General features: G+C 42.9%; 1 protein-coding gene across 5 annotated transcripts in view; it reads right to left on the bottom strand.

Annotated features, from left to right (window-relative positions):
• Positions 1-24,414, bottom strand: part of DDC (dopa decarboxylase) — a 100,570-nt gene that overhangs the window by 8,968 nt on the left and 67,188 nt on the right. For 4 of the 5 annotated variants that reach the window (XM_057302876.2, XM_003810535.4, XM_055115942.2 and 1 more), the window contains 3 exons: positions 10,190-10,266; positions 7,019-7,038; positions 462-560 (listed from right to left, as the gene is read on the bottom strand). In XM_057302876.2, the coding sequence (XP_057158859.1) occupies positions 462-560; positions 7,019-7,038; positions 10,190-10,266 (196 nt within the window). Of the gene's footprint in view, positions 1-461; positions 561-7,018; positions 7,039-10,189; positions 10,267-23,058; positions 23,421-24,414 lie in introns of those variants that run through there. The other variant, XM_057302877.1, reaches the window with a different exon arrangement.

Genomic DNA, 24,414 nt, shown 5'->3' on the forward strand with positions numbered 1-24,414 from the left:
CTTAACAGATCTTATAAATAACCTCATCTCAACAACCCAAACTACAGTCTGGTTCTCTTGCCATGTATTTGCTTATTAAAACATTTGAAGTCCAGGTGCAGTGGCTCACACCTGTAATCCCAGCACTTTGAGAGGCTGAGGTGGGTGGATCACCTGAAGCCAAGAGTTCAAGATCAGCCTGACCAACATGGTGAAACCCAATCTCTACTTAAAATACAAAAATTAGCTGGGCATGATGGCGCATGCCTGTAATCCTAGCTACTCAGGAGGCTAAGGCAGGAGATTTGCTTGAACCCAGGAGGCAGAGGTTGCAGTGAGCTGAGATTGTGCCATCGCACTCCAGCCTGGGGGACAAGAGTAAAACTCTGTCTCAAAAAAAAAGAAAAAAAATTTGAATTTATTTCTAAAGTCCCGAAAGACCTCCGCAATTTTACCGTGATAAATAATAAAAACAAAGTCACCTTGCGGATATAAGCCTGCAGTCCTTTGACTCCATACATCCTAAATACAAACCACATTTTCAAAGAGCGAAATCTTCTGCCCAGTGGTATCTGCCAGTGCTGAAATGAAACATGAAACAGACCATCAGTGAGGAAGATATTAAAAGCTGGCTTCCTTTTCGGCTCACCGGCTTGCCTATTTCTCTTGGAGGCAGCCGATTCCCTGGTGGCCACCCTGCTCCCATTGCCATGGCCTGTCTTGGATGGCAGGGCCCTCGGTGATGTGGGCAGAGGCTTTCTTTGCAAATCTCCAAGAGAAAGGAACACAGATGGGGACTGTTGACCTGGGAGCCAGCGATGTTCATTGTTTTCACTCAACAGGTGTTTGCGGCATGCACAGCAGGGCCAGACCCTGGGCTGTCCCCTAGGGTTCCGTGGTGAGCAAACAGGGAAGACACGGCCCTGCCCCCAGTGAGCTCACCATCCAGTGGGGATAAGGGGGTAATTTTCATTGATGTCCTTGCCTACGAGGAAGGAGGGAGCCAGAACCTGCTCTTGTCTGCCACTTCTGCCCCAGATGTTCTGGCACTGTTTTCTAGAGCAATACTGGTTCCCTCTTGGTCCTACTGATCACCATGGAGTGACCCCAAGACCCCTCATCAGAAGACACAATGTGTGTCTCCATGCTGGTGCTCCAGAGCTTTCCCTGTCCTTCCTCTGGTTTTCCCAGACCCAGTCAGTTGACTGGCCCCCACACTCTGAGGGATGGAGATGTGGTGAAGTGAGCAAGGAAGGACTGGGACGAGGAGACTGCTGGGAATTGAGCATAGCCGCACTGCGTGGTCATCTTAACAGTCATATTCTATTTCAGCTATAAAGGAGACACTGAGGAGAGCTGAGCCAGCTCCCTACTGGGCCTGGGTGACACAATGCAGCCAGGCGCGACACTCTAGCACAGCTGGGCCATCTGCCGGGTGGGACTGCTTAGCCGGAGTCCTGAGTCCCGCACCGCTCCCCAGTAGGAGGGCTTGCAGGTGTTTTTTAAAGTGTGGGTGAAGGCCGGATGCAGTGGCTCACGCCTGTAACCCCAGCACTTTGGGAGGCCAAGGCAGGTGGATCACCTGAGGTCGGGAGTTTGAGACCAGCCTGACCAACATGATGAAACCCTCTCTCTACTAAAAATACAAAAATTAGCCTGGTATGGTGGCACATGCCTGTAATCCCATCTACTTGGGAAGTTGAGGCAGGACCCGGGAGGCGGAGGTTGCAGTGAGCCAAGATGGCGCTATTGCACTCAAGCCTGGGCAATAGAGTAAGACTCCATCTCAAAATAAATAAATAAATAAAATAAAGTGTGGGTGGAATGAACAGATGGCAACTGCTTCTGAACACAAGAGAAGCAGCTCAAGGGCCCAGAGCCACGGTTCTGCAGGAGCTTCTCAAGTCAAAAGGGAAACAGGGACCCAACCTCTGACTCAGGCATTCAGTGTGGTTCCCCCCAGTTGCACACCAGGCCCTGCCCGGTGTGTTGACACATTATGTCCTTTGAGCTTCCTAGCAGCACTGTAAACAAGGGTTCAGATCCCCACTTTCTTGGAGCAAAAGCAGGTATGGAGAGTGACTTGCCCAATGTCACCAAGCCAGCATGCAGCAGAGCCTGAGCCGAACCTGCACACACAGTTGTCTGCTGGTCAGCACTGTTTGCAAGCTGTTGGGCTGCTCAAGAACTAAGCTAACTTGTCTTTTGGGAAATCTAAAAGAAGAACCCCTTATCCCACCACTAGCTGACTGACTATCTAACTAACAGTCAGTAAAACGACGCTTCCCTGCCATGGTTCAGCACGGGCGCTGTGTTCCAAAATCATTCCTCGACTGGTCAACCTCCTACAAATTAAAATGTTAGATTTCAGTCTAACATTTGGAAGAATACCAAGGTAAACTTAATTTCTGTGGTCCCGGAGTGAAAATGCACACAATCTAATTGAATGCTCACTCAAATGTGGCTCCAAATGCTGTCATGTTCTCTCCAGAGACTGAATTAGATGCACTGTCCCCTCCCCCAATATGCTCCTGGGTGCCTGCAGTAGACAGCTGTGACCCCTGTGTACCCAGCCTCACCTCCTGCCAGACTAAGTTCCCAGAGGAAAGGGACTCTGTCTTATTTGCCTTTTTAGTCCCAGCCCCAAGCCCAGCACCTGGCTTGGCATGGCGCGGCCAGCCCACATTTTGTGGAAGATTGTTGATGGACGTACTTAAATAAATCAGGAGTAAAACCCATTTGACCCTCATTCATGGGTCATCTGAAAGGATTCTTTATGTAGAAGTCAATTCATATTTGATGCTTCCCGGACATCAAATGAGCTATTTCCTGGTACTTTTTCCTCCACAGTTGATCATTTTTAAACCTGTATTTTGTCCCATTTTTGATAAGCCATCAACATCTTCCAAAAGATGCAGTTTCCTCATCCAAATAGCATGCAGGGCTGCATGGCTCAGTGGCTTGTGACCTAGGTCCGTGGTCCTGTCTTTCAATAGGTTCAGCAAACTTTTCTGAACCTCTGTCTCCTCCCCTATGAAACAGGCATAATGATGCCCACTTTACCCAGGACCGTGCAAACTGGAGGCAAATGGTGCTGTCTTACATCTTCAGTGTGCCGTTCACCATCAGAAAGAACACAGAGCTCTCTTGCCACACCTCGCGTCCTGAACAGCCTCCTCCTGGGACTAACACTCCGTCCTCGTGCCCTCATCTACTGACGGGGGATAGAACTACCAGGGTCTGCTCATCCTTTTCACTCCACACTTCCTCACTGGCCCAGTAGGCAGCCCACCATCCAGGGATCTTCTCCCCAGACTGATGGATCTTCTCCCCAGACCGCCTTAGGTTTGGGTTTCCAGCCTCTTTGAACAAAATGAGAATGTCTATGATATTCCTTCCCATTCCCTGCTGAGCCCAGCAAAGCAAATGCTCTGGGGACATTTGCCTGGAATTCACATTCAAGGTGGGAATCATAGAGGAGCCTGAGAGGTGCATGTGAGCACAGAGAGGGAAAGAGGTCACTGCATTGTAGCTAAAATAGCAGCAAAGAGAAGATGCCGGGAAATATGGCCAGGGACATCCATGGGTTGTGGCAGATGGAGAGGGTTCAGTAAAAGGCAGTGACACTTGTGCCTGCACCCAAGGGATAGAAAGAGCAAAGCTGGGCTGAGAGGTGCCCTGGGGGCTCTGCACACCAGGGGCCCTGAGGCTGCTCCCACACTCACACCTGGCCAACTTGTGTGTGCTTTCCCGGTGGCTGCCCGGGGCTGTCCCCACATGGCCACTCCTGCTTCCTGGGGCTGGTATGCTGAGGCCTAATGCCTGTGCTTCGCATTTAGAAGCCCCTCTGCTCCAGAACAGCTTTCACCTTCTGCATTCCATCTTTCATAAGGTTCATGCATTTGTCCCCTCATCAGCCATGAAACATTGGCTATGAACACATGATGTGCCATCTCCGGCCCTCTCTAGGAACACAGCAGCACAGAAGGCCAATTACCCCAGAGAGCCTCCCAAGCCTGGTGGATGGATGCCAGTGGGGCTGGGCTGCTGTTGTGCTTCCCATCTGCCTGGGTTCCTTTAGAAGCAACAGGCAGCCAAACAAGGACTGTCCCCACATGGCTCCTGACTCATGCACTGCCAGCCATAGTGCCAGGGACCTCAGCATCATCGCCTGCCACAAGCGGCAAGAGGAGAGCTGGCAGGCAGAGGACTAGCTAAGGACTTGGGGCATGTCCTCTTGGGCCACAAAGGGCAGGCTGGATGATCGAGGTGTCTCAGGTGTGTTTCAGAACAGGCATCAGGGCCTGCGTGGTCTGCGCCTCTGTCTCCCTCAGTGGCCTTGGAGTCTTGGAGGTGGCTTTGGGCCTCACTCACCTCTGAGTAGCTGCAGGAGCAGCTCATAGCTCCTGGTTGGAAAAGGAGTGCCAGTCAAGGGGCTGCCTTGAGATGAGGTGAAAGAGATCCAGGTCTCACAGTGGGACCAACAGGGTGGGGAGTACAGGGGCTGCTCAAAGGATGCTTTGAAAGTAGGGCTGGAGCACAGGTTGCTGATGCTTGACCTTTCCTTAACTGAGGCCAATGCCTTTCATTAAGCTAGTAGAGATAACTAGTAGAGATAACTAGTTGAAGTAACAGAAGGACAAACGCTTTTCAAGGAATGCTTGGCCCATCAAGGCAAGGTGAATGGTGGGCTCAAGTCTTCTGGATTAGCAGTGGGGAAAGGGCCTGAGGTGCTGAGGAGAGTGAGGCTCAGCACTAAAGACAGAAGGGGACAGAAAGACCCCATGAGGGTCAGCGACTGGTGGTGGAGGGAGTAGGATGAAGAACCTAGGGTTGGGAAGAAGGAGTGAGCCCTGAGGACTGGAAGGCCCTGGATGGAGCAGAAGAACAGGCTGGGGAAGCCTCAGGCAAGCCCTGCCACCTTCGCAGTCCTGCGGGCGGGTGCCAGTACAGATCTGTGATTCTTGGTGAACGGTAGAAACTGTCTGAGGAGATCATGTTCCCTGAGCTGCTAGATGCGGGGAGAGCTGGGCTGGTTTCTGTCTTGGGCGATGTAACATAAGCCAGCATTGCTGGGGATTGTGCCCCAGGCCTTTGAAAGACAGTGCCAAATTTATCTAAAAGGACTTTGGTTCCTAGAGGACTTGTTAGTCAATACGGAGTTTTTAGCAAAGCCTATGTTATTTTATGTGAACCGGAGATGGTGTTGTGCCTTTTTTTCTAATGATATCTAAGCTGGGAAGGAGCAACATTAAAAAATAATAAAATAAAAGGCATGAAGTGTTCGTGCCTGTTACCCCATTTTCAGTCTCATGCTGCAGGAAGCAGCTCATCCTCAGCAGAAAGCTGGATGTGCCAGATGCCCACTGCATAGTCATTTAGGAAAGCAAGGGACTTTCCCAGGGAAGTAGTTAAATAACAGGGAAATAATTATACCATATAACATGGGATTCTGTGTAGATTTTCTGTACTTACTAAGGCTGTGGAGGAGTGGAGAAGGTATTGCAATTTTAGTTTCAGTGCCATGAGAACCAGCTGCAATGTCGTTTGTACAGCACGTGGCCCTCATGCAACATGAAGTCTGAGAAAGGCCATGAGCCAGAGGAGGAGACAGAAACACAGGCCACAGCGGCGCGAGGATGCAAGGTCAGAGTAAGCTGGTCCTCAGGTTATTTTTAATATTATTGTCATATTTTCCCTTCAATAATAACTTTCTAAAAGATAAGTGAGATTGACAATGGGGATTTATATGAAAGTTTTAAATGGCATCATCCATGGATCTTCCCAGTGTGCCCTTATGTGCACACACCCTGGCCTTTCTCCCTGGGTGTGGAGCTGGGTGGTCCCAGGCAAACTTTGCCAAAACTGTCCTAGGACCAGCCTTGATGGCTTGGGAAGGTTTACTGCTGCCCCCCGCCTCCTGGCTCACAGCTGTCACAGGAAGAAGGCAAGCTACCCATGCCTTTGAGGGGCAGCCCCTGCTGGGTCATTATCACACCGGCTGCTGACAATGTTTGCTCCAAACGCACTTAGACACACACCTCTGTCGGGAAATGGCAGCCTCTGCTTTGATGATGTCTGGTGCCCACCACACGTGGACACAGGTCATTTTTTTTTTTTTTTGAGACAGAGTTTCACTCTGTCACCCAGGCTGGAGTGCGGTGGCATGATCTCGGCTCACTGCAACCTCTGCCTCCCAGGATCCAACGATTCTCCTGCCTCAGCCTCCAGGGTAGCTGGGATTACAGGTGCCTGCCAGCACACCCAGCTAATTTTTGTATTTTTAGCACAGATGGGGTTTCACCATGTTGGCCAGGCTAGTCTCGAAGACCTGACCTCAGATGATCCACCCACCTCAGCCTGTCAAAGTGCTGGGATTACAGGAGTGAGCCACAGCACCCGGCCACAGGTCATCTCTTGATGGCAGAAGACAGCCAGCTCAGTGGCCACACCTCTGTTCCCCCTGAGTTTCACCCTCCCCCTTGGGTTCTATTCTTTTGATAAGCTTCGCAGTACTGCCTTTGGTCCCAAATTCCTTTCCAGACTAACACTATAACAGCCTGGCATTTTCAAAGTATGCCTCATTCAACATTTGTTTCAAATAAAAACGAGAGAGGACCAATGCATTTGAGACTAGGCTGCTGAGATGACTGGTCCCACCTGGGAGCTTTTTCTGTTCCCTGACTCCTCCCTCACTCTCCCACTGCCGCCACTAGTGCAGCCCCAGGCACACAGCAGCCCAGGGCAGAAGGGCCTTTTCCTTCCAGAGGAATGAGGGGCAGAAGCTCCTTCCCCCTCCCCAGGAGCAAAGTCCAGGGTCCAGGTTTCCCCCTCCTAACCTGAGACCTCTGACTGGGGGGCTCAGCAGAGCTGCCCGCCACCTGGCAGGACCCCCCTAATTTGTCAGTTAGGACCCAATTAGAAGGGGCCCACCAGTGCGTGCTGTTCATGAGAGTGGGGGAGGAGATGCGTGACAGCTGTGGCGTAGCCCCCCAGCACTCCACTAGCATTTGAGATTACAGTGGAATCTCCCACTTACCCGGTAGTCAGTGATAAGCCCTGGAGAAAAGAGAAAGAAAAAGAAAAAAGAAATCGTTAGACAGGTTTGTTGATCACACGCTAATCCTTTTCATTTTCCAGGTAAATTTCTTGTGTCTTCTAAGCCAGAAATAAAACTGCCCAAAGGCTGGGTCTGGGTGTTCTTTGTGGCACTTCCCAGGGTAACATATTCTAAGGGCGTGTCCTGAGAACAGGATGCCCAAAACACAAATTGGAAATGTTACACTCTCAATAGACCCCCATTAGTTTTGCTTTCTGCAGTTACATAGCATGAACATCTGAGGTTTCATCTAGTGCCCAGTAGAGAGTTAGCATTCAGATCACGTAAATCGTTCATCATTCATTCATTCATGCATGGGAAGGTGAATTTGTGATATACGGAGTGATTGGAATATTTTAAAAAGAAGAGAATGAAACTCTTGGTGGGATTATTCATCTCTGTATCCGTGGATCTTAGCAGATCTTAGTTCAGTATCTGGGACAGAGCAGACACTCAGTGAATATCTGCTGAGTCAGTTTTAACATCCAGGAATCAGTAGCTCCACATTGGTTATGAAAAATGGCTGATTTGCTTTTGAGCCTCCCCTCATGCCTAAAGCAGCAAATCCCAGGACCATAAAGGAGAAAGAACCCTGGATGCAGGCTCAGAGACGGGAGTTTCTATTAATACAAGTGATCCTGCACAAGACATCAGGTGAGGATTATGACAACATGCTGCAGTCCTGCTGCACAGATCGGCGGAAAAGGGAGTCTCGTGCTCTGGGAGTAGATCCACGAATGTGGGCTGGACCAGGCACATCAGTTTCCCCTACTTCCGCTGTCAACAGGGGCTGTGGCAGGGCCATAGCAGGCCCTGACCATGCTCAGCTGGGACAAGCTGTCCACCTAATACAACCCACGCCCCACCCTGCACTTCATCCACTGCACAAGAGTGCCTACATTGTATTTACAAGAACATCTGAAGTCACCACTTGGTATCATTCCCTAATAGTTATCTTCTCCACTAGCACAAAAAATGGCAGTGCTGGGAGGAGATGCAAGACCTCCACCCCCTGTTTTATGAGTGACCCTGAGATGGAAGCCCAAAGTCATACAGCCTATCTCAACCCATACGCAGTACTCTCCTTTACGACACACGGCCTCTCATTAGTAAGGGAGCTTGTTAAACAAACATAACATCAATAGCAGCACTGGCAATGATTCACAGAGACCACTGCAAATGAAACAACAGCACTCAACAGAGTGCATGCAGGAAGCACTCAGTAAGAAATTGTCGAGGCCAGGCGTGGTGGCTCAAACCTGTAATCCCAGCACTTTGAGAGGCCAAGGCAGGCAAATCGCTTGAGCTCAGGAGTTCAAGACTAGCTTTGGCAACATGGTGAAACCCCGTCTCTACCAAAAAAAAAATTACAAAAAATTATCTGGGCCTTGTGCTGTACGTCTGTGGTCCCAGCTACTTGGAAGGCTGAAGTGGGAGGATCACTTGAGCCTGGGAGGTGGAGGCTACAGTGAGCCAAGGTTGCATCACTGCATTCCAGCTTGGGTGACAGAGCCAAACCCTGTCTCAGAAAAAAAAAAAAATTGTCAAAGAACCAGATGATTGTCATGAATGAAAATGAGGGAATGGCCCACCTTTTTACTTTCTATTATTGCACCATCTGATACGGTAGCTAGTAGCCACATGTGGCTGTTGACATTTAAATTTAAATTAATTAAAACTAAAGGAAATTAAACTTTAGTTCTTCAACAGATGAGCCACGTTTCAAGCACTCAGTAGCCACATGCGGACTGGTGGCTGCCATATTGGGTGGTGCAGAATTATAGAAGATTTCCCTCACTGCAGAAACTTCTACAGGAAAGAAAAACTGGAGGCTTTCAGTAGAAGAATTCAGATACAGTGTCTAATTAGTGCAAGTTCCTATCTGCTTCTCCGTGAATCTGCTTCCTTATGGACGAGTAAAGAACTGGCCCAGTTAGAAGCTTCCTTGCACAATTCTTTACTGTTAACATAAAGAAATGACAAACCTCTTAGCCAGTAGTTTCCTCTGACAATGGTTTTACTTGAACTGTGGACTACTTAATAGGTCTTATGTGCCTCATAAGACATAAAACTTCATGAGATACATGTGGGAAGGGCAGCTTGTATATTGGTAATTGGTAAGTGGTGCAGAGTTAAAACAAAGCGAACAATGCATTGAACAAGACTGGTAAGAAATACAGCAATATATTAGCAATGTTTGCATTTGAGTGGTGGGATTACGGGAATTTTCTGGCCCAGCATTGACTCTATTTTCCAAATGTACATCTTTAGTAATAAGGAATACATCTTCAAAGCCTACATGACTAGTGTAACCACTTTACCTCCTCACCAGCATTGTGACAGAATTTTCAGTTATCAAAAAAATTCTATTTATTTTGGTTCTAGTTCAACGCCTACCATTAATTGACCAGATACACTGGCCCAAGTCAAATGAGACGACATAGGTGAAGTGCAAAAGCCAAGAATTGTGCATTCCCTGCTGTGGACCCACAGCAGCCTGTGTCCCCTGATGCCACTTGATAACTGCCCACTCATCCCCTCCCTGCTAGATGTTGCAGGTGGGTGCTGAGCCTCCTTGGCTGTCACCAGCGCCAGTCACAGAGAGCAGGCCTACTGACCAAATGACTTAGGTGCACCTTTGTGTGCTGATCTGAGCCTTGGCTTCATCTTATTTTCTCTTCCCTCACCAACCCTACTCAACCTTCTTCATTTACTTTGCCCCCTCATGGTATTGGTGGAAGGTGATGCAAAGCCTTTTTGTAGACATTATGGCTGTCATTATGTTAAAGACGTTTCCTTGTCTGCAGGCGGTATGCTTGCCCATATTAAAATCCCATGGCTGTGCCCACCTGCCCCTGCTCCTGCAATGAGCCCAGCAGGTTCTCAGTGCTTCTAGAGCAGGAGCCTCCCCCAGGGAGCCTCCCCAAGCCTCTTAACCAACCCACAGGGAGTGGGCTACAAGGGCAAATCCAGGAATGCACAGCACCCCGTCTTCTCTGTGAGAGCCTCCTTGGATATGGATGGTCTTCCCCTAACTCCCAGGGACCTCCAGGGCAGCTCTGAGGGGAACAAGACCAGAAACAGTCCACAGAAAGCAGGCTCACAGCTTACCTGAATCCTGATGGCTGTGCTTCAGGTAAGTGGGGTCCAGTCTAAAGGCTCCCGTTAAGTCTGTTCTCTTTTTCACCCTGGTTTTAGAGAACAAATGAAAGGGCTGATAACCAAGTACCCTAGACTGGACCACCTCTCCCCTCTCCCCACCTGCCTCAGCTCAGGCACCTGCTCCCAGCCCTGCCGTGAACACCACTCTGCCTGCACGGCCCTGTCTCTGCTCCAAGTACCTGGGGAGGGCGTCTTAGAATAAAAAATAAATATTTGGTCTTTGTTACCAGTTCCTGGCACACAGCTCCTAAAACCCTTGAGATCTCCTAGTGATAAGAGTGCATTTTGCATGTTAATAAGATAGCTGGCAGCTGGGGTCTCCTCGATGGCTTCCAATCTCCAGGGAGGGTAGGGGGCTGGAGATGAGTTGGCCAGTGATTTAAGCAATCATCCCTACTGAATGAAACTCCGTTAAAAACTCCTAAGTGGCAGGATTGGAGAGCTCTGGGTTGGTAAATGCTTCATGATGCTGGGATGGTGGCATACACAGAGAGGGCATGGAAGCCACGTGACCTACCACCCCACTTGTACTTTGCCATTGCATTTCTTTGTTTGTACTCTTTATAACCTGTAAACCTAAGTAAAATGCTTTTTTGAATTCTGTGAGTTGTTCTAGTAAGTTACTGAACCTGGGGCAAGGGTTATGGGAACCCCCCTGAGTTTGTAGCCATGGTGGACAGAACTGTGGGTAACCTGGAGACCCAACACTGTAACTGGCATTTGAAGTGGGGGCCGGCTGATGGGACTGAGCCCTTAACCCTGTGGAGTCTGACACTACCTCTAAGTAGTTACAGTCAGAATAGGAGTGAGTTTAGGACACCCAGCTGGTGTCTGCAGAGTTGGAGAATTGGTGTCAAGAGGGAAAACCACAGAGGTTAGCATTTGCCCCTCTCTCTCTTTCCAGGGACAGCATAGTGCCTGGCCCTGCTGGCATCAGTAAGTGTGTGTGGGGTGAAAATCCCAAGGGCTAATGAGACAGAAGGCCAGGATGCCCTGGGCTGCAGACAGGGGTCCTCTTTCACCTGTCTGCACACAGAGCACTCACACTGGTAGTCATTCTGCAGAACTCGGACCCAAACTCTCACTGGGCTGGCCTTTGAAGGGCCTGTGCTTTACGGTAATTGCCATTGCTCTGCTTCATTGGCAGTGTGGTGACACCATCACAAAGCAATTTTGTAGCAAATAAAGTATCCTAAGGGCAAACTAGAGAAGAAATGTTAATCTGACAGTAGCTTAGGCTTGAAAACAAATAAAACATGAGAGTCCCTGAAAGACAGAACCCAGTGAGCACAAAATAGGATGCTGAAATGTGGCTTACCAAGGAGGTGAGAGAGAGGCTGGATTTATCTATAAATGGTCATTGAGCCTTTATTTTTGTTTTAAGGTTAAAGACAGACAAAGTCAGTAGGAATAATAAGCTGTCTAGTGTATATTCTTTCTTTGACTTGTGGAAGAAAATTGATGGCACCTAATTTTGTGTGTGTATAGGAATTTTCTTGCATCATAGGCATTTTATGGGGAGCCACTGGTTGTGGGGGCAGGTACTTTGGGTCTCTCTGCATTAGAGAAAGCTCTGTGCCTAGCCTTAAAGAGAGGGGACCAAGAGGGATGTGAATATTTATGGCTATCAGTAGAACTCTGCCCTTTGTTGGACAATCACACTTTCCCTTCTCATTCTCAGCAGGGGCCTTCCAGCTGTTTTTTAATTTAAAAAATTTTGCACTAATTAAAGCCATACAAAAGATGTAAAGAATAAATCACCACCCCCTGCTTATGAAATAAAACTTAAATTATAAGTATTAATAAAAGTTAAATATTCCTGTCCCTCACCTACTTCCTCTCCCTGTCCCACACAAGAGGCCACAAGGCTGAATTTGTGTTCCTACTCTTACGTAGTTCTACAAAATTTTCTCTCCAAATCCCTAAGCAATCTATATTATTTTGCACACTGCTAAACATACTGTAACATAAACTTAAGATGTATTATCTTAAATTTTATAATTCCATGCATGTTTCTATAATTTGCTTTCTTACCCCAAAATAGACCTATGAGTTTCACATTCATTCATGCGCAGGGCTCTTTCTCACTCATTTGTATGACCTCCTGGGATTTTAGTGCATGCACATATCCCAATCCATTCATTCTATCATTTCCCATTTATTGATAGACAAACTACACTGATGTGGACATGGGACCGTCCCTGTGCATACTCCTGGAGCCCCTAGTGGCAGTGCCCGTCGGCCATGCATCTGCCAATGGAATAGCACAAGGTGAGCTATGTTAAGGTTGGAGGAAAGCATCTATCTACGACCGTATTCAATAGCACCAAATCAGTCTCCACAACAGTTGTGCAGTCTGCGAGCTCCTCTTCCATATCCTGGTCAACGTTTAGTATGAAGAGACTATTGTAAACAACCTATAGTGTTTTACTGGGATTTCAATTTACATTTCTGATTACTAAGGAGGGTGAGTAACTTTGTATTTATTAAGCATATCTGTTTCCTCCTTGATAAAGAATTTTTTGTTCATTTTTCTGTTAGATTGCTTATCTTGTCATATTGGATTGCAACAATTCTGTAAACATTAGAAGCCCTAATTGGAATATGTGGGGTCTGTTTCTGGCTCTCTCTTCTAATGTGCTCTACCCGTCTGTGCCCGCGCTGGTGCTACATGAGTTCAGTCGTGGTTACTTTACACAAACACGTTGATATTTAAGGAGGCGACTTCCTCACTATATTTTTTTTTTCACAATTATCTTGGCTATTCTTGGCCCATATAAATATTATGCCAGGATACTTATTAGAATTCTGCTGAGGTCTAATATCGAGTCTTCTTCTTTATGAACATATCATCCTACTTAGGACTTCTTTAATGACTTCCAAAAAATTATAGAATTTTCTCCATATAAATCTGAACATGTTTGGATATGTTTGTTGATAGTAAACATATCTTTTCTTGCTATTATAAAGAGTGTTACCTTTGTAAAAATTACACATACTGTTTAATGTAGATGTAAAAAAATGCAACCTTAAAAATGTTAGTGTATCTAGACATCTTGCTGGGTTCTTTTATTAATAATACTTTGAGGATTCTCTTTTTATTGAGGTTACATCATCTGACAATGAGAGTTTTATGTCTTCCATACTGATCCTTACATGTTTACTTCTTTATCTTTTTTTTTTAAATTATTATGGAGGTTAGGAAAGTCCAATGTTGAATAGAAGTGCAGATTATGGGAATACTCATTTTTTTCTGATTTTAAAGGGAGTGCTTCCAATATTTCACCATTAAGTATAGGTTCACCATGTTTTTTGGTAGTTACCTTTTATCAGATTAAGAAGTTCTCTGCCGTTCCGATTTTACTAAGACATTTTGTCCTGAAATGTTGTTGACTTTTATCTAATGCTTTTTCTGCATCTAATATGATAACTTTTTTTCTCCTTCTCTGTTAACACGGTGACTAGCACTTTAAAAATCTTCTACTATTAAACCATCCTGCCATATCCAGATTAAACACAGTTTGGACATGGTATACTATATTTTTAAAAATCTCATTGGATTTTATTTGCTAATGTTTGACTTAGAATTTTTACATTTAAGTTTGTGAGATTGTTTATAGCTTTTCTGTCTCAGCTTCTCATCTGGTTTTAGAATCAAATTTAGACTGGCTTCAAGACATAAGAGGCAGTGTGGCCTCTTTTGCTGCTCTCTGTGAATTATACTTAGGATTGGACTGATAAGTTTCCTGCAGTTTAGGATACTCACTATTTAAGAATTTGGGTATTTCTGGCCATGTGCAGTGGCTCACACCTGTAATCCCAGCACTTTGGGAGGCCGAGGCAGGAGGATCACGAGGTCAGGAGATCGAGACCATCCTGGCTAGCACAGTGAAACCCTGTCTCTACTAAAAATACAAAAAAAATTAGCTGGGCGTGGCAGCAGGCACCTGTAGTCCCAGCTGCTGGGGAGGCTGAGGCAGGAGAATGGTGTGAACCTGGGAGGCGGAGCTTGCAGTGAGCCAAGATCGCGCTACTGCACTCCAGCCTGGGCGACAGAGCAAGACTCCATCTCAAAAAAAAAAAAAGAATAATAATTTGGGTATTTCTGCTGTAAGAAAATTTTACTATTGACATGTTGTATTAACAATAAGATTTTTCAGGTTTTCTATTTACTCTTGAGTCAGTTTTGGTATCATGTTTTGTTGTAGTTATTGAATATATGTGTTTATGGGCAATTCTTGGCATGATGTTACTCATAATGCTCCCTTACTATTTTCGGAAATCTCTGAAGTATCTGTAATTGTGCCATTGTATTTTCTACTACAAGTTAATCTGTGTCTTCTTTATTTTTGACCTATCTTTCCAGAGATCGTTTATGTAATTAGGCAGGCCAACTACCAACATCTGGCTTTGTCGATCCTCTCTGTTGGGTCTTTTTTGTGTATTTTGTTACATTTCTTAATTCTTATTGTTTTCTTCCTTTTACTTTTTGGAGGTTTATTTTGTTGCTGCTTTCTAGCTTAATTTTGATACTTAGCTTATGATTTTCTGGCTTTCCTCTTTTCAATTGATGTCTGTTTTGTAGGTGCTGCTTTAGCTGTGTGTGGCAAGTTTTGTTGCATCTTTCTTTTTGTTCAATTCTCAGTATTTGCAGCTTCCCATTATACTTTATTCATTGGCCCATGTTTCTAATGGGCCTGTGGTAGTCGCCTCTTCAATATTTAGGTACTAAATTTGCATTTCTTGTTAAGATTTAATGGATATTATAAAGAGAAAGAATTTTATGGAAACAGATGTGTATGTGTACTTGAGGACATACATGGGCACACACACACAGAGAGAAACATGCTTTTGTGGCACCAAAGTCACCTCACATGGTGACCTCACCTGCATGAGACTTTTGGTGAGGAAAGCCTCTCTCCGTAACCAGACACATTCCTGGGGGATCAGGAAAAGGACCCTTGTGTTGGGTTGAAAGCCTGGCTCCTTACGTTTTCTTTTTTAAAAAATCTACAACACTACATAGTGCTCACTGAATGAGCACTCACGTGACCTCCTGGTCCCAATAACATCCATAAAAAATTCAAGATAATAAAGGGTTCCCAGATCTAAGTGCAAAGAATCCAAATAGATAAATAGAAAACTATCCACTAAGACTTTTAAAACAAGTTCTAGAATCAAGTCTCAACGATTACTAGAATGATTAAAACTGTTTCAGAGAAATAGAATTTTTAAAAACCTCCCAATGCAACAGAAGTGTACAAACACTATAAAATAATTTGTGGCAAAATTTAACATTTTGGGAAAAAAAAAACAGGCCATCTTTTAAATGTGGATAATATATGCCTTTCGTGTGTATGGAATTTGAGTCTTTATTTGGAGATCTGATATTAAAGAGGCAATAAGCTCTGGACAGAATGGCTCACATTTACAGATAAAAGATTCAGAATATCAAATGAACAATAAGAAGCTTATGAACAGAATAATTATTTCACTATAAAATGTATTTACTATGCTTATAATGATTGCCAGTTTCAGAAACTTCAATTATTTTGTCTATTTCAGTATTTAAAGAGTACAACCAAAGTGTTTATGTTAAATTATGGACTAACCATTAGTAAAATTTCATTAAACAAAAGAGAAACACTTCTAATTTTAAAGAATACAAAGAAACCAGTGAAAGCAATAAAAAATCCATTTATATGTTGTTTACTGAATTAGTGAAATTTTAAAAGACACTTTAAAAATTCACCACTTAGAATTTTTTTGCTTAGTTTAAACTCTTAGGAATCTAGAGGAATATTTGTCCTTTTGTGAATTCTGGTTCTTACAAGTGTCCTTATTATCTGTGTTCTATTGCGTTAAGGTAGATCACGTTACTGTAATCTTCTCTTAGACTGTCAAAATATTTATTTTTATTTCATGATATCTGGACAGTGTGAAAAAGCCTCTGAGTAGAGATTCTCAGCCCTCACTCTCCCCACTCCCTGTCTCCACGTTACAAGGCACCATTCGCAAACAGGCAGGGGAAGCCAACCTCGACCAAGCATGATCAGTGGATCCTGCCTCTTTGATGGGATAATAATATAGTCCCTAAAAAGCTTATGAACAGAATAATGAATTCATTATGAAGTATACTTGCTGTACTTGTAATGATTGCCATTTTAATGTAACGGTGTCTAGAGGAAGGGATGCTGTGTTCCACCTACTTGTCTTTTGCTCTGAGGCTGTACATCCTGGGCTAAAATTCGAGACTACTTCCAGTGTTTACAGTGAAAACCAAGTCAATAACAGCTTGAACAAAAGTGACCCTGATTTTGGCTCATTTACACCAAAAAACAGCTCTCATTCTCCAGCTTCTATATCCATAAGAAGTGATCCCAGTGGGTTCTATGTGCATCTTTTTGTTTGTATTTGTATTTGTAAAACGTATGTTGCTTTGCGTGCATGCACTCTTGGTTTGCATACTGCCAGATACAGCACAGGCCACTGTGTCAGCAAGGCAATGTGAAGACTATCCACTGTGGAATGAAGAAAATAAGTTTTTGGTGGTAAGAAAATGAGGAAAAAACAGGGATGTGGGTGTTTGGGTATAGTGAGATCAAATGAAAATATAAGTTTCATAGCTATCAAATAAACAAATCAGTAAGTAGATGATCATTAAGATTATGGAGTTTAAAATAAGCTGACCTGGTTTAAATCCTTAGATATGAGGCTTATGGCTTTAACTAGTGATTTCTTGTGAGCGCTGTTATGGACCAAATTATGTCCCCCTTCCTCCGCATTCATATGTTGAAGTTCCACCTCCCAGGACCTCAGAATGTGACTGACTGTATTTGAAGATAAGGCCTTTAAGAGGTGATTTAGTAAAATGAGGTCATATGGTGGGGACTTTGAAAGGCAAATAAAAACCTGGCACCCCAATTCACTCTGCCAAAAGGAAAAATTAAGCTTAAAGCTAAGTCATGCAAGGAGTTGCCTTTCCTTTTGTTCCTAAGTAGAGAGCTACAGCTAAAAGGTTAAATATCTCCACTGGTAACTACTCTAAGTTCATCTTATCTGTTGTAAAGTGCTATTTTACTGAGTGGGAGATGAATACATAATTGACTATTCCCCTGCCTGCTCCTTTTCTCTTGCAACACATGGATTACCATACCCTCCCTCTTTCCCTCCAGACAACTTTAATAGTTTAAGTAGGAAAAAGAACATTTTTGAAAACAAGAAAATGAAAAATTTTAAATATATAAGATCTGCCTCTGCCTGGGTCTGTTACGTCTATATGTTCAGATGTGTCATGTGGAAATAATATTTTGCTACCAATTATATGAAAGAGTTCTAATTAATTGGCCTAAAGAAAAGTAAGTTTTTATCAGACTAATAGAAACTAGCTCAGAGGCTTTTCAGTTCATATAGTTTTAGTAATCTTTGGTAAGATTAATTTGGTAAAGTTAGTCTCAAAACTCTCCCCAGTAATTTGAACACTTAAAGTCATATTATATTAAATTAAGAAATCCTTGATTTTTCAGGGAGAATTAGGGTTAGTAGTGTATCGTAGGATGTGTTTTTGGTAAAGTTTATAAAACACACGAGGATGTGTTTTTTGCTTAAGAAAATGTATTTTTCTAGTTTAGAGGACCTTTCTACTGGTGTTGAGATAAAAACCACTGTTTCTATTTAATCTTTTTTTTTGTAAACTGATGAGTCTGTATTGATATATCATGGCTAGAGTTCTGAAGTAAAAGCTATAGGATCTTTATTTGCATGACTGTTTATGTGTGCTTAGGTGTGTTTATGTATACATACATGCATTTTGTTAGGTGTTGTGGCCACAAGGTACCAAATTGGCTTAAAAATAAAGGAGTACTCATAAATTTAGTAAATAATCCAAATGCTTTTCAAGTTCACATGACTTGAGTTAACTTTTAATAAATAAGCTGGCTTTAAAATTATTGGCCAAATAAAATTAGAAAGTCTTAAGTACTGTCAACACATATTATTGTTTAGATTTATTGGTCAAGTAGTTTTATATTTATGTTTGCTAAATATTATAAGGTGTCAATATTTGGAATGAGGGTTATAAAGCCATAAATGCAGCCCAAAACAGAATTATCTTTGTGTAACTTTTGGTAAGTAAGGCATTTAATATTGTTGGTTTCATAGCAAACAGTTAATACTGAATTATTTGGCAAAAAGAAAAAACAAATACATTTATTTAACCTTAAGTTTTTTACATAGGTAAACACCTGAAATTCGCAGGCTATAAAATTGGTTAGCAGGGAAATAACTTTAAATGATGACCATCAGTTTTTATAAGTAATCTATTAAAAAATTAATTAGATAAATATAATAGAGTAAATGCTTGTTAAAAAACGACATATAATTTAGAATCTAAAGTAACATTAAACAAAATAATAGATATTGCTTAAATGTCTGGGTCATTTCCAGTTTAAAAAATATATAGGAAAATGTTTTTCTGAAAAACAATGTTTTCTTATTAAAAAGAAATAATTTTTGTCTAATTCAAAGATTACTTAAAGGTCGTTTCTAAAACAAGGTAAAAGGAAACAGTAAATAAAAGAGATGCAAAATAATGTTATAAATATTAAGTGGTATTTTTGGTAAGAAAGATTAAAAGGAAAACAATTTTACATGACAAAAATGTTGTGTGATATATTTTTTGTCCTAAAATAAAATCACTGGTTATTTAAAAAAGAGGATGTTTGGGATAAAACAGAAACTCCAAGTATTCAGTAAATGGTTTGTGTAAGTCATAATAAGGTTTATAAAAAGAGAATTTATGAAAAAATATTTATGTGATCAAGTTGGCCATAATTAAAAGAAAATTATTTATAATAGTCTTTCTAGAAATTGGGCTTTGATATTAAAAATACACTAAAAAACTAAAAAAATTGTTAGAACAACTAAATTTTCTTAAGGTACTGGTTTATTCTTAATAAAATTACAAGACATTTTAATTTTCATAAACCAAAATGTCAACTTTAATTTCATCTCGCTGTTTTCAGCTTTCTCTCCCCTTCAAGAGGGCCTGAGATAGTAACTCTTTCAACTTTTTATCAGCTCCTTTAACTTTTTCCCCTCTGGTTCTGACTGATGTTGTGGCCTAATTAAAAAATATATCTTAACTTAAGGATCTAAACTGAATGGTTTTCTTTGTTTGCTTTTTTGTTTGTTTGTTTGTTTTTGAGATGGAGTCTTGCTCTGTCACCCAGGCTGGAGTGCAGTGGCACCATCTCAGCTCACTGCAGCCTCTGCCTCCCGGGTTCCAGCAATTCTTGTGCCTCAGCCTCCAGGATAGCTGGGATTACAGACACGTGCCACCACACCTGGCTAATTTTTGTATTTGTAGTAGAGATAAGGTCTCACCATGTTGGCCAGGCTGGTCTCAAAGTCCTGACCTCAAGCAATCCTCCCACCTCGGCCTCCCAAAGTGCTGGGATTACAGGCATGAGCCACCACACACAGCCTAAAGCAAATGCTTTCTTCCTATATTATTCTCTAAATTCTTCTATGAAATAGAAAACTTATAACACAGGATGCACTCTTCCTATGTCTAACTAATTAAAGTCCTACGAAAACTGAGATTTAAAAAATTAAGGTTATTATATCCATATAACTTTCTGTATTGCTTCTAAAGTCATTGTACTATTACAGGACTTTGACTCCTGGGTCTAAAAAAGATACCAAGTCCAGCTAAATCTTAAACACTGACAGCAGTTAAAAGCCTCATCTTCAGACCCAGGAGAAGATGACAATCAAAATAAACTGTGTTCAAGAGACACAGGGCCAGAAATTAAAACTATTCAACCCCTCTAGGCCCAGGGACTATCAGAGTATCACAGAAGAGGTGGACACATAGATTGGAAGAGCTAATATTGACAGATAAAATTAGTTTAGTTTCTCTATCAATTAAACACTAATATCAAAGGTACACTGATGCAAGACCAGCATCTGTGTCCCTATGCCAGATTAAAAAGGTTTTCTTGGGACATTAACCCATTCTTTAATTAAAAAATTATAAAAGGTTATAAAATGATTTATGGAAATTATATATTTTGGTCAAGATGATTAAAATTTAATAGATGTGTTTATAAAATTTGAGAGACAGATTTAATTGGCCTCATACTGTCTTTATTAGAGTTTATTGTTTAGAAAAGTAAATCTCTTCTCTCAAAGAATAAAGGTTGTGAAATCTTTGAGTTATCGCTTTGGCTAAATGAATGACTGATTTTACAATGACCTCTGTGTGATCCTGTTCTGTCATTGGTTATTTTACCAAGGCTTTGATTGGAATGACATTTTCAGATTGCCTTGAGAAAATAAGGGTGACCTACAGAGCTAGTAAAAGCCTCTTAGAAAAACTGGCCCCATACCTTGTCCTTTACAGGGTCCTGACCTATGGTAAGTAAAAAATGTCACTTTCTAACAGGGCTAGGAACCTCAAGTTCTCTTGGGACCTTGAAAATAGAAAAATTCAACCAATTCATACAGGTATCTATAGGCACAGAAAAATCCTTGACTGGGACTGAGGCTTTTAAAAAGGTCTAAATCAGCCAGGCACGGTGGCCCATGCCTGTAATTTCAGCACTTTGGGAGGCTGAGGTGGGTGGATCATGAGGTCAGGAGATCGAGATCATCCTGGCTAACATGGTGAAACTCCATCTCTACTAAAAATACAAAAGATTAGGCAGGCGTGGTGGCACGCTCCTGTAGTCCCAGCTACTCAGGAGGCTGAGGCAGGAGACTCGCTTGAACCCGGGAGGTGGAGGTTGCAGTGAGCTGAGATCATGCCACTGAGCCGAGATCATGCCACTGCACTCCAGCCTGGACAACAGAGCAAGACTCTGTCTCAACAACGACAACAACAAAAGCTCTAAATCTTAGATTCTTTATGAAAAGGTTCCAACAAAACCAATTTAAAAACAACAACAACAACAAAAAGAGCGAGAGAGCAAACCTATATGGCAAATGATTATTCTTGCTGCACTTTATCCAAATAATCAAGCCAATCATAATAGAACTAAAACTTATTTTACAAATAAATTGGCCCTATTATAATCTTGTATTTAATACAATTGGGGAACTGGAAAGAGAAAAATTATGTTTCAAAATAAACTATAGTACATCTGTAATTAGAGTCTAGCCTTGCCTAATGTTTGTCTGTTTTTATTATTTTCTACAATTTGGGCTGAATTCTAAAATTTTTCCTGGCTACAATTCTCGAAAATAATGTTGTCAGTTTTTTTTTCCTTCTTTCTTTTCCTTTTTAATCGTGATTTGAAATCACTAAATATTAAGCTATGCTTTTCTTAAAGCCCTGTAAACTGAAGCTAGACAACGTCAACTTTGGAAGAAAATAACAGGAACCTATTTATATACGTAAATCACTTTCATACCTGCCTACTGACATAGGGACTTCAGAGTAATACGGTTTATGTCAGTTTTCCAGGATTGTTCTCCCTTTATTTTTGTTTGTTTGTTTGTTTGTTTCTCTCTCTCTTCCTCCACCTATTTTTTTCCTTCATGGGTCATGAGACTTTACAACCTGCTAAAAATGAGCTTTCCTAACCACGTGGGACCTGTCTAGAAATAAACTGTCTTAGTCACAAGAGGCCAGACAAAACCCCAAGACTAGAGATGCATTTTCTTCTAAAATGCATTTTCTGAAGACTTTTTTTAAAAGGGGAGGGGAAGAAATGTGAATGGAAAATAAAAACTTGGTGCCTCAATTTACTATGCCAAAGGAAAAAAAATAAGCTGGACGCTTTCATGCAAGAAGATACCCTTCCTTTTGTTCCTAAGCAGAAAGCTACAGATAAAAGGTTAAATATCTCTACAGGTAGCTACTCTATGCTCACCTTATCTTATATAAAGAGCTGATTTACTGGGCGTGAAGACAAATGACTATTCCTCTACCTGCTCCTTTTCTCTCACAACACGTGGATTCAGTAATGTGACCATACCCTCCCTCTTTCCCCTCCAGCTTGCCTTCCCCTTTAAATACTGCCGGCCTCAAAATCATCTTTGGAGAAAGGCACAAACCACACCCTGTTTCTGTGATTCCATGTTTATTCTTCCAGGAATGTCCCTAATCTTAGCAAAATAAAACATCTGAATTGATTGAGACCTGTCTCAGATACTTTTTGGTTAACAGGCCCTAATCCAATGTGACTGGTGTCCTTATAAGAAGAGAAAATTTGGACACAGCTAAACAGAAGGAAGACCATGTGAGGACAGGGAGAAGACAGCCATCTGCAAGCCCAGGAGAGAAGCCTCAGAAGAAACCAGCCTGCCGATGGCTTTATCTCAGACCTCTGGCCTCTAGGACTGAGATAAATCATCTCTTGTTTAAGCCACTTGTCCATGGCACTTTGTTAAGCCAGCCCTAGCCAACTAATGCAGGCACAGTGCCCCCAAACAGTAAAGATCAGCAATTTCTGTGTTAAAACACAAATCTTTCAAAAATCAGATTTCATCTATCAACATTCATGCCATTTTTATAGTGTCATGGGACAAAACCTTGGGTTTTGGAGAGATCTGATTTTTCCAGGTACACAGCATCTCACCAAATTCTTTGACTCTTGTTCTGTCGAGAACGCACCGGCTCAGGAGAGAAAGAGCACATTCTCTATTGCAATTTAAAAACATATTTTGTAGCCTTTCAAGCCCATAGGAATGTAAGAGGTTCCTCAAGTATTGCAACCACCCTGCCCCACCACTGTCGCCCACTCCAGAGGATGGGAACTAACCCCATCACCCTTCTCTTGTGGCAGACTTCCAGACACCGCAGGCCTCTCTTGTGTCTTAGGGCTTACGTTTAATTCCTTCTACAAGGAATTAAACTCTGTCCTCTCTCCCTTTTCCAAATGGCCTGGCCTCATCCCTGTGTGTCCTGTGTCTCTTCCCTACATCACCTCCACTTTGTCAAATTTCCCCTCACAGGCTGGTGGCTGAACTGAACCCCGAGCGCCGGGGAAGAGTTGTCCGGGAGAGATGAGCGCACAGCCGCCAACTTGCTGGCATCAGCTCTGCAGCGTCTGCGGCAGCCTCGGGGCATCAGCTCTGCGGCAGGCACTCCACGTCCCGAAAGGCTCAACTCCTCACCACCGCACTGACTAAGCAGGTTTTCTTCAGCCTCAACATACGCACTAGTTGTCTGGACCTGAGGGCAGGACGCCGCATTCATTACACTCCTTCTTATCGTGTGTCAATATTTGCCTCCAAGATTAGGGACCCAAAATATTTCTGGTCCCTGACCGCTTCAGTTTCCTCATCTGTAAAGAGAGCGTGGCAATGTCTGTGTCCCTCAACACAGGGCTGTCGTGGGGGTCCAGAGAGCTACGAGAGGTTAGGGACTTAGAAGGGAGCCTGGATGTACCTATCCGCAGTCACTAAACAGCCTTGCTGATATCACTGTTCTATCCAGGCATTGAGGACAGCCTCAGGGCGCACGAGAACCCCTCCTCCGGACAGCCCATCAGCCCTCGCCCTGCTCAAGGGTGGTTCTAGGGCTTCCTTTGTGGAAGGCATCTGAGGACGCCTGCCCCTTGCAAAACAAAAGCATGTAGGGAGAGCCACTTGTTCCCGCCAGAGCCTGTGGATGCTCTGCCTGGTCCCTCCGAACTCCAGCTCCCTTAGAGGATTTTCCCCACTGACCAAAAACCTCAGCAGAGCGGATTTACATTTCAATCAAAGTTACCCCTCGAATAAAGGGACCTCTGGCACACGGTGCAAACTGTCCTCACTGTGTTCCACCTTGGGTGAAACAGAAAAACACAACCACAAGAATACAAAAGAATACTCACATTCATAACGGCCATGTCTTTCATAAATACTTATTTCAGACAAAATTAAGTCTGAAATGCCCACATACCAACTGGTTTTAAAATTATATAGCAGAAGTTTGGGGAAAAAGACTGACAAAAAATAATTTGATTTGTATACAAGTAAAGGACTAGAAATGTGGTTAGCCTTAAAAAAAAAAAACAGGAAAAGGTCAAACGGATATTTTGGTAACCTTGAGAGCTGACATTAGTTGTTTTGTATAAAAGCTGCTTTCCTTATGCTTAGGAGGAGAGTGAAAAGTTATTCACTTAATTACATACTGAACAATTTTGCAAAGCCTTCTGAATATTTGGAAAATTTTGCAGTTTTGC

This window comes from Pan paniscus, chromosome 6 (assembly GCF_029289425.2).
Source record: "Pan paniscus chromosome 6, NHGRI_mPanPan1-v2.0_pri, whole genome shotgun sequence".
NCBI classification, from domain to species: domain Eukaryota; kingdom Metazoa; phylum Chordata; class Mammalia; order Primates; family Hominidae; genus Pan; species Pan paniscus.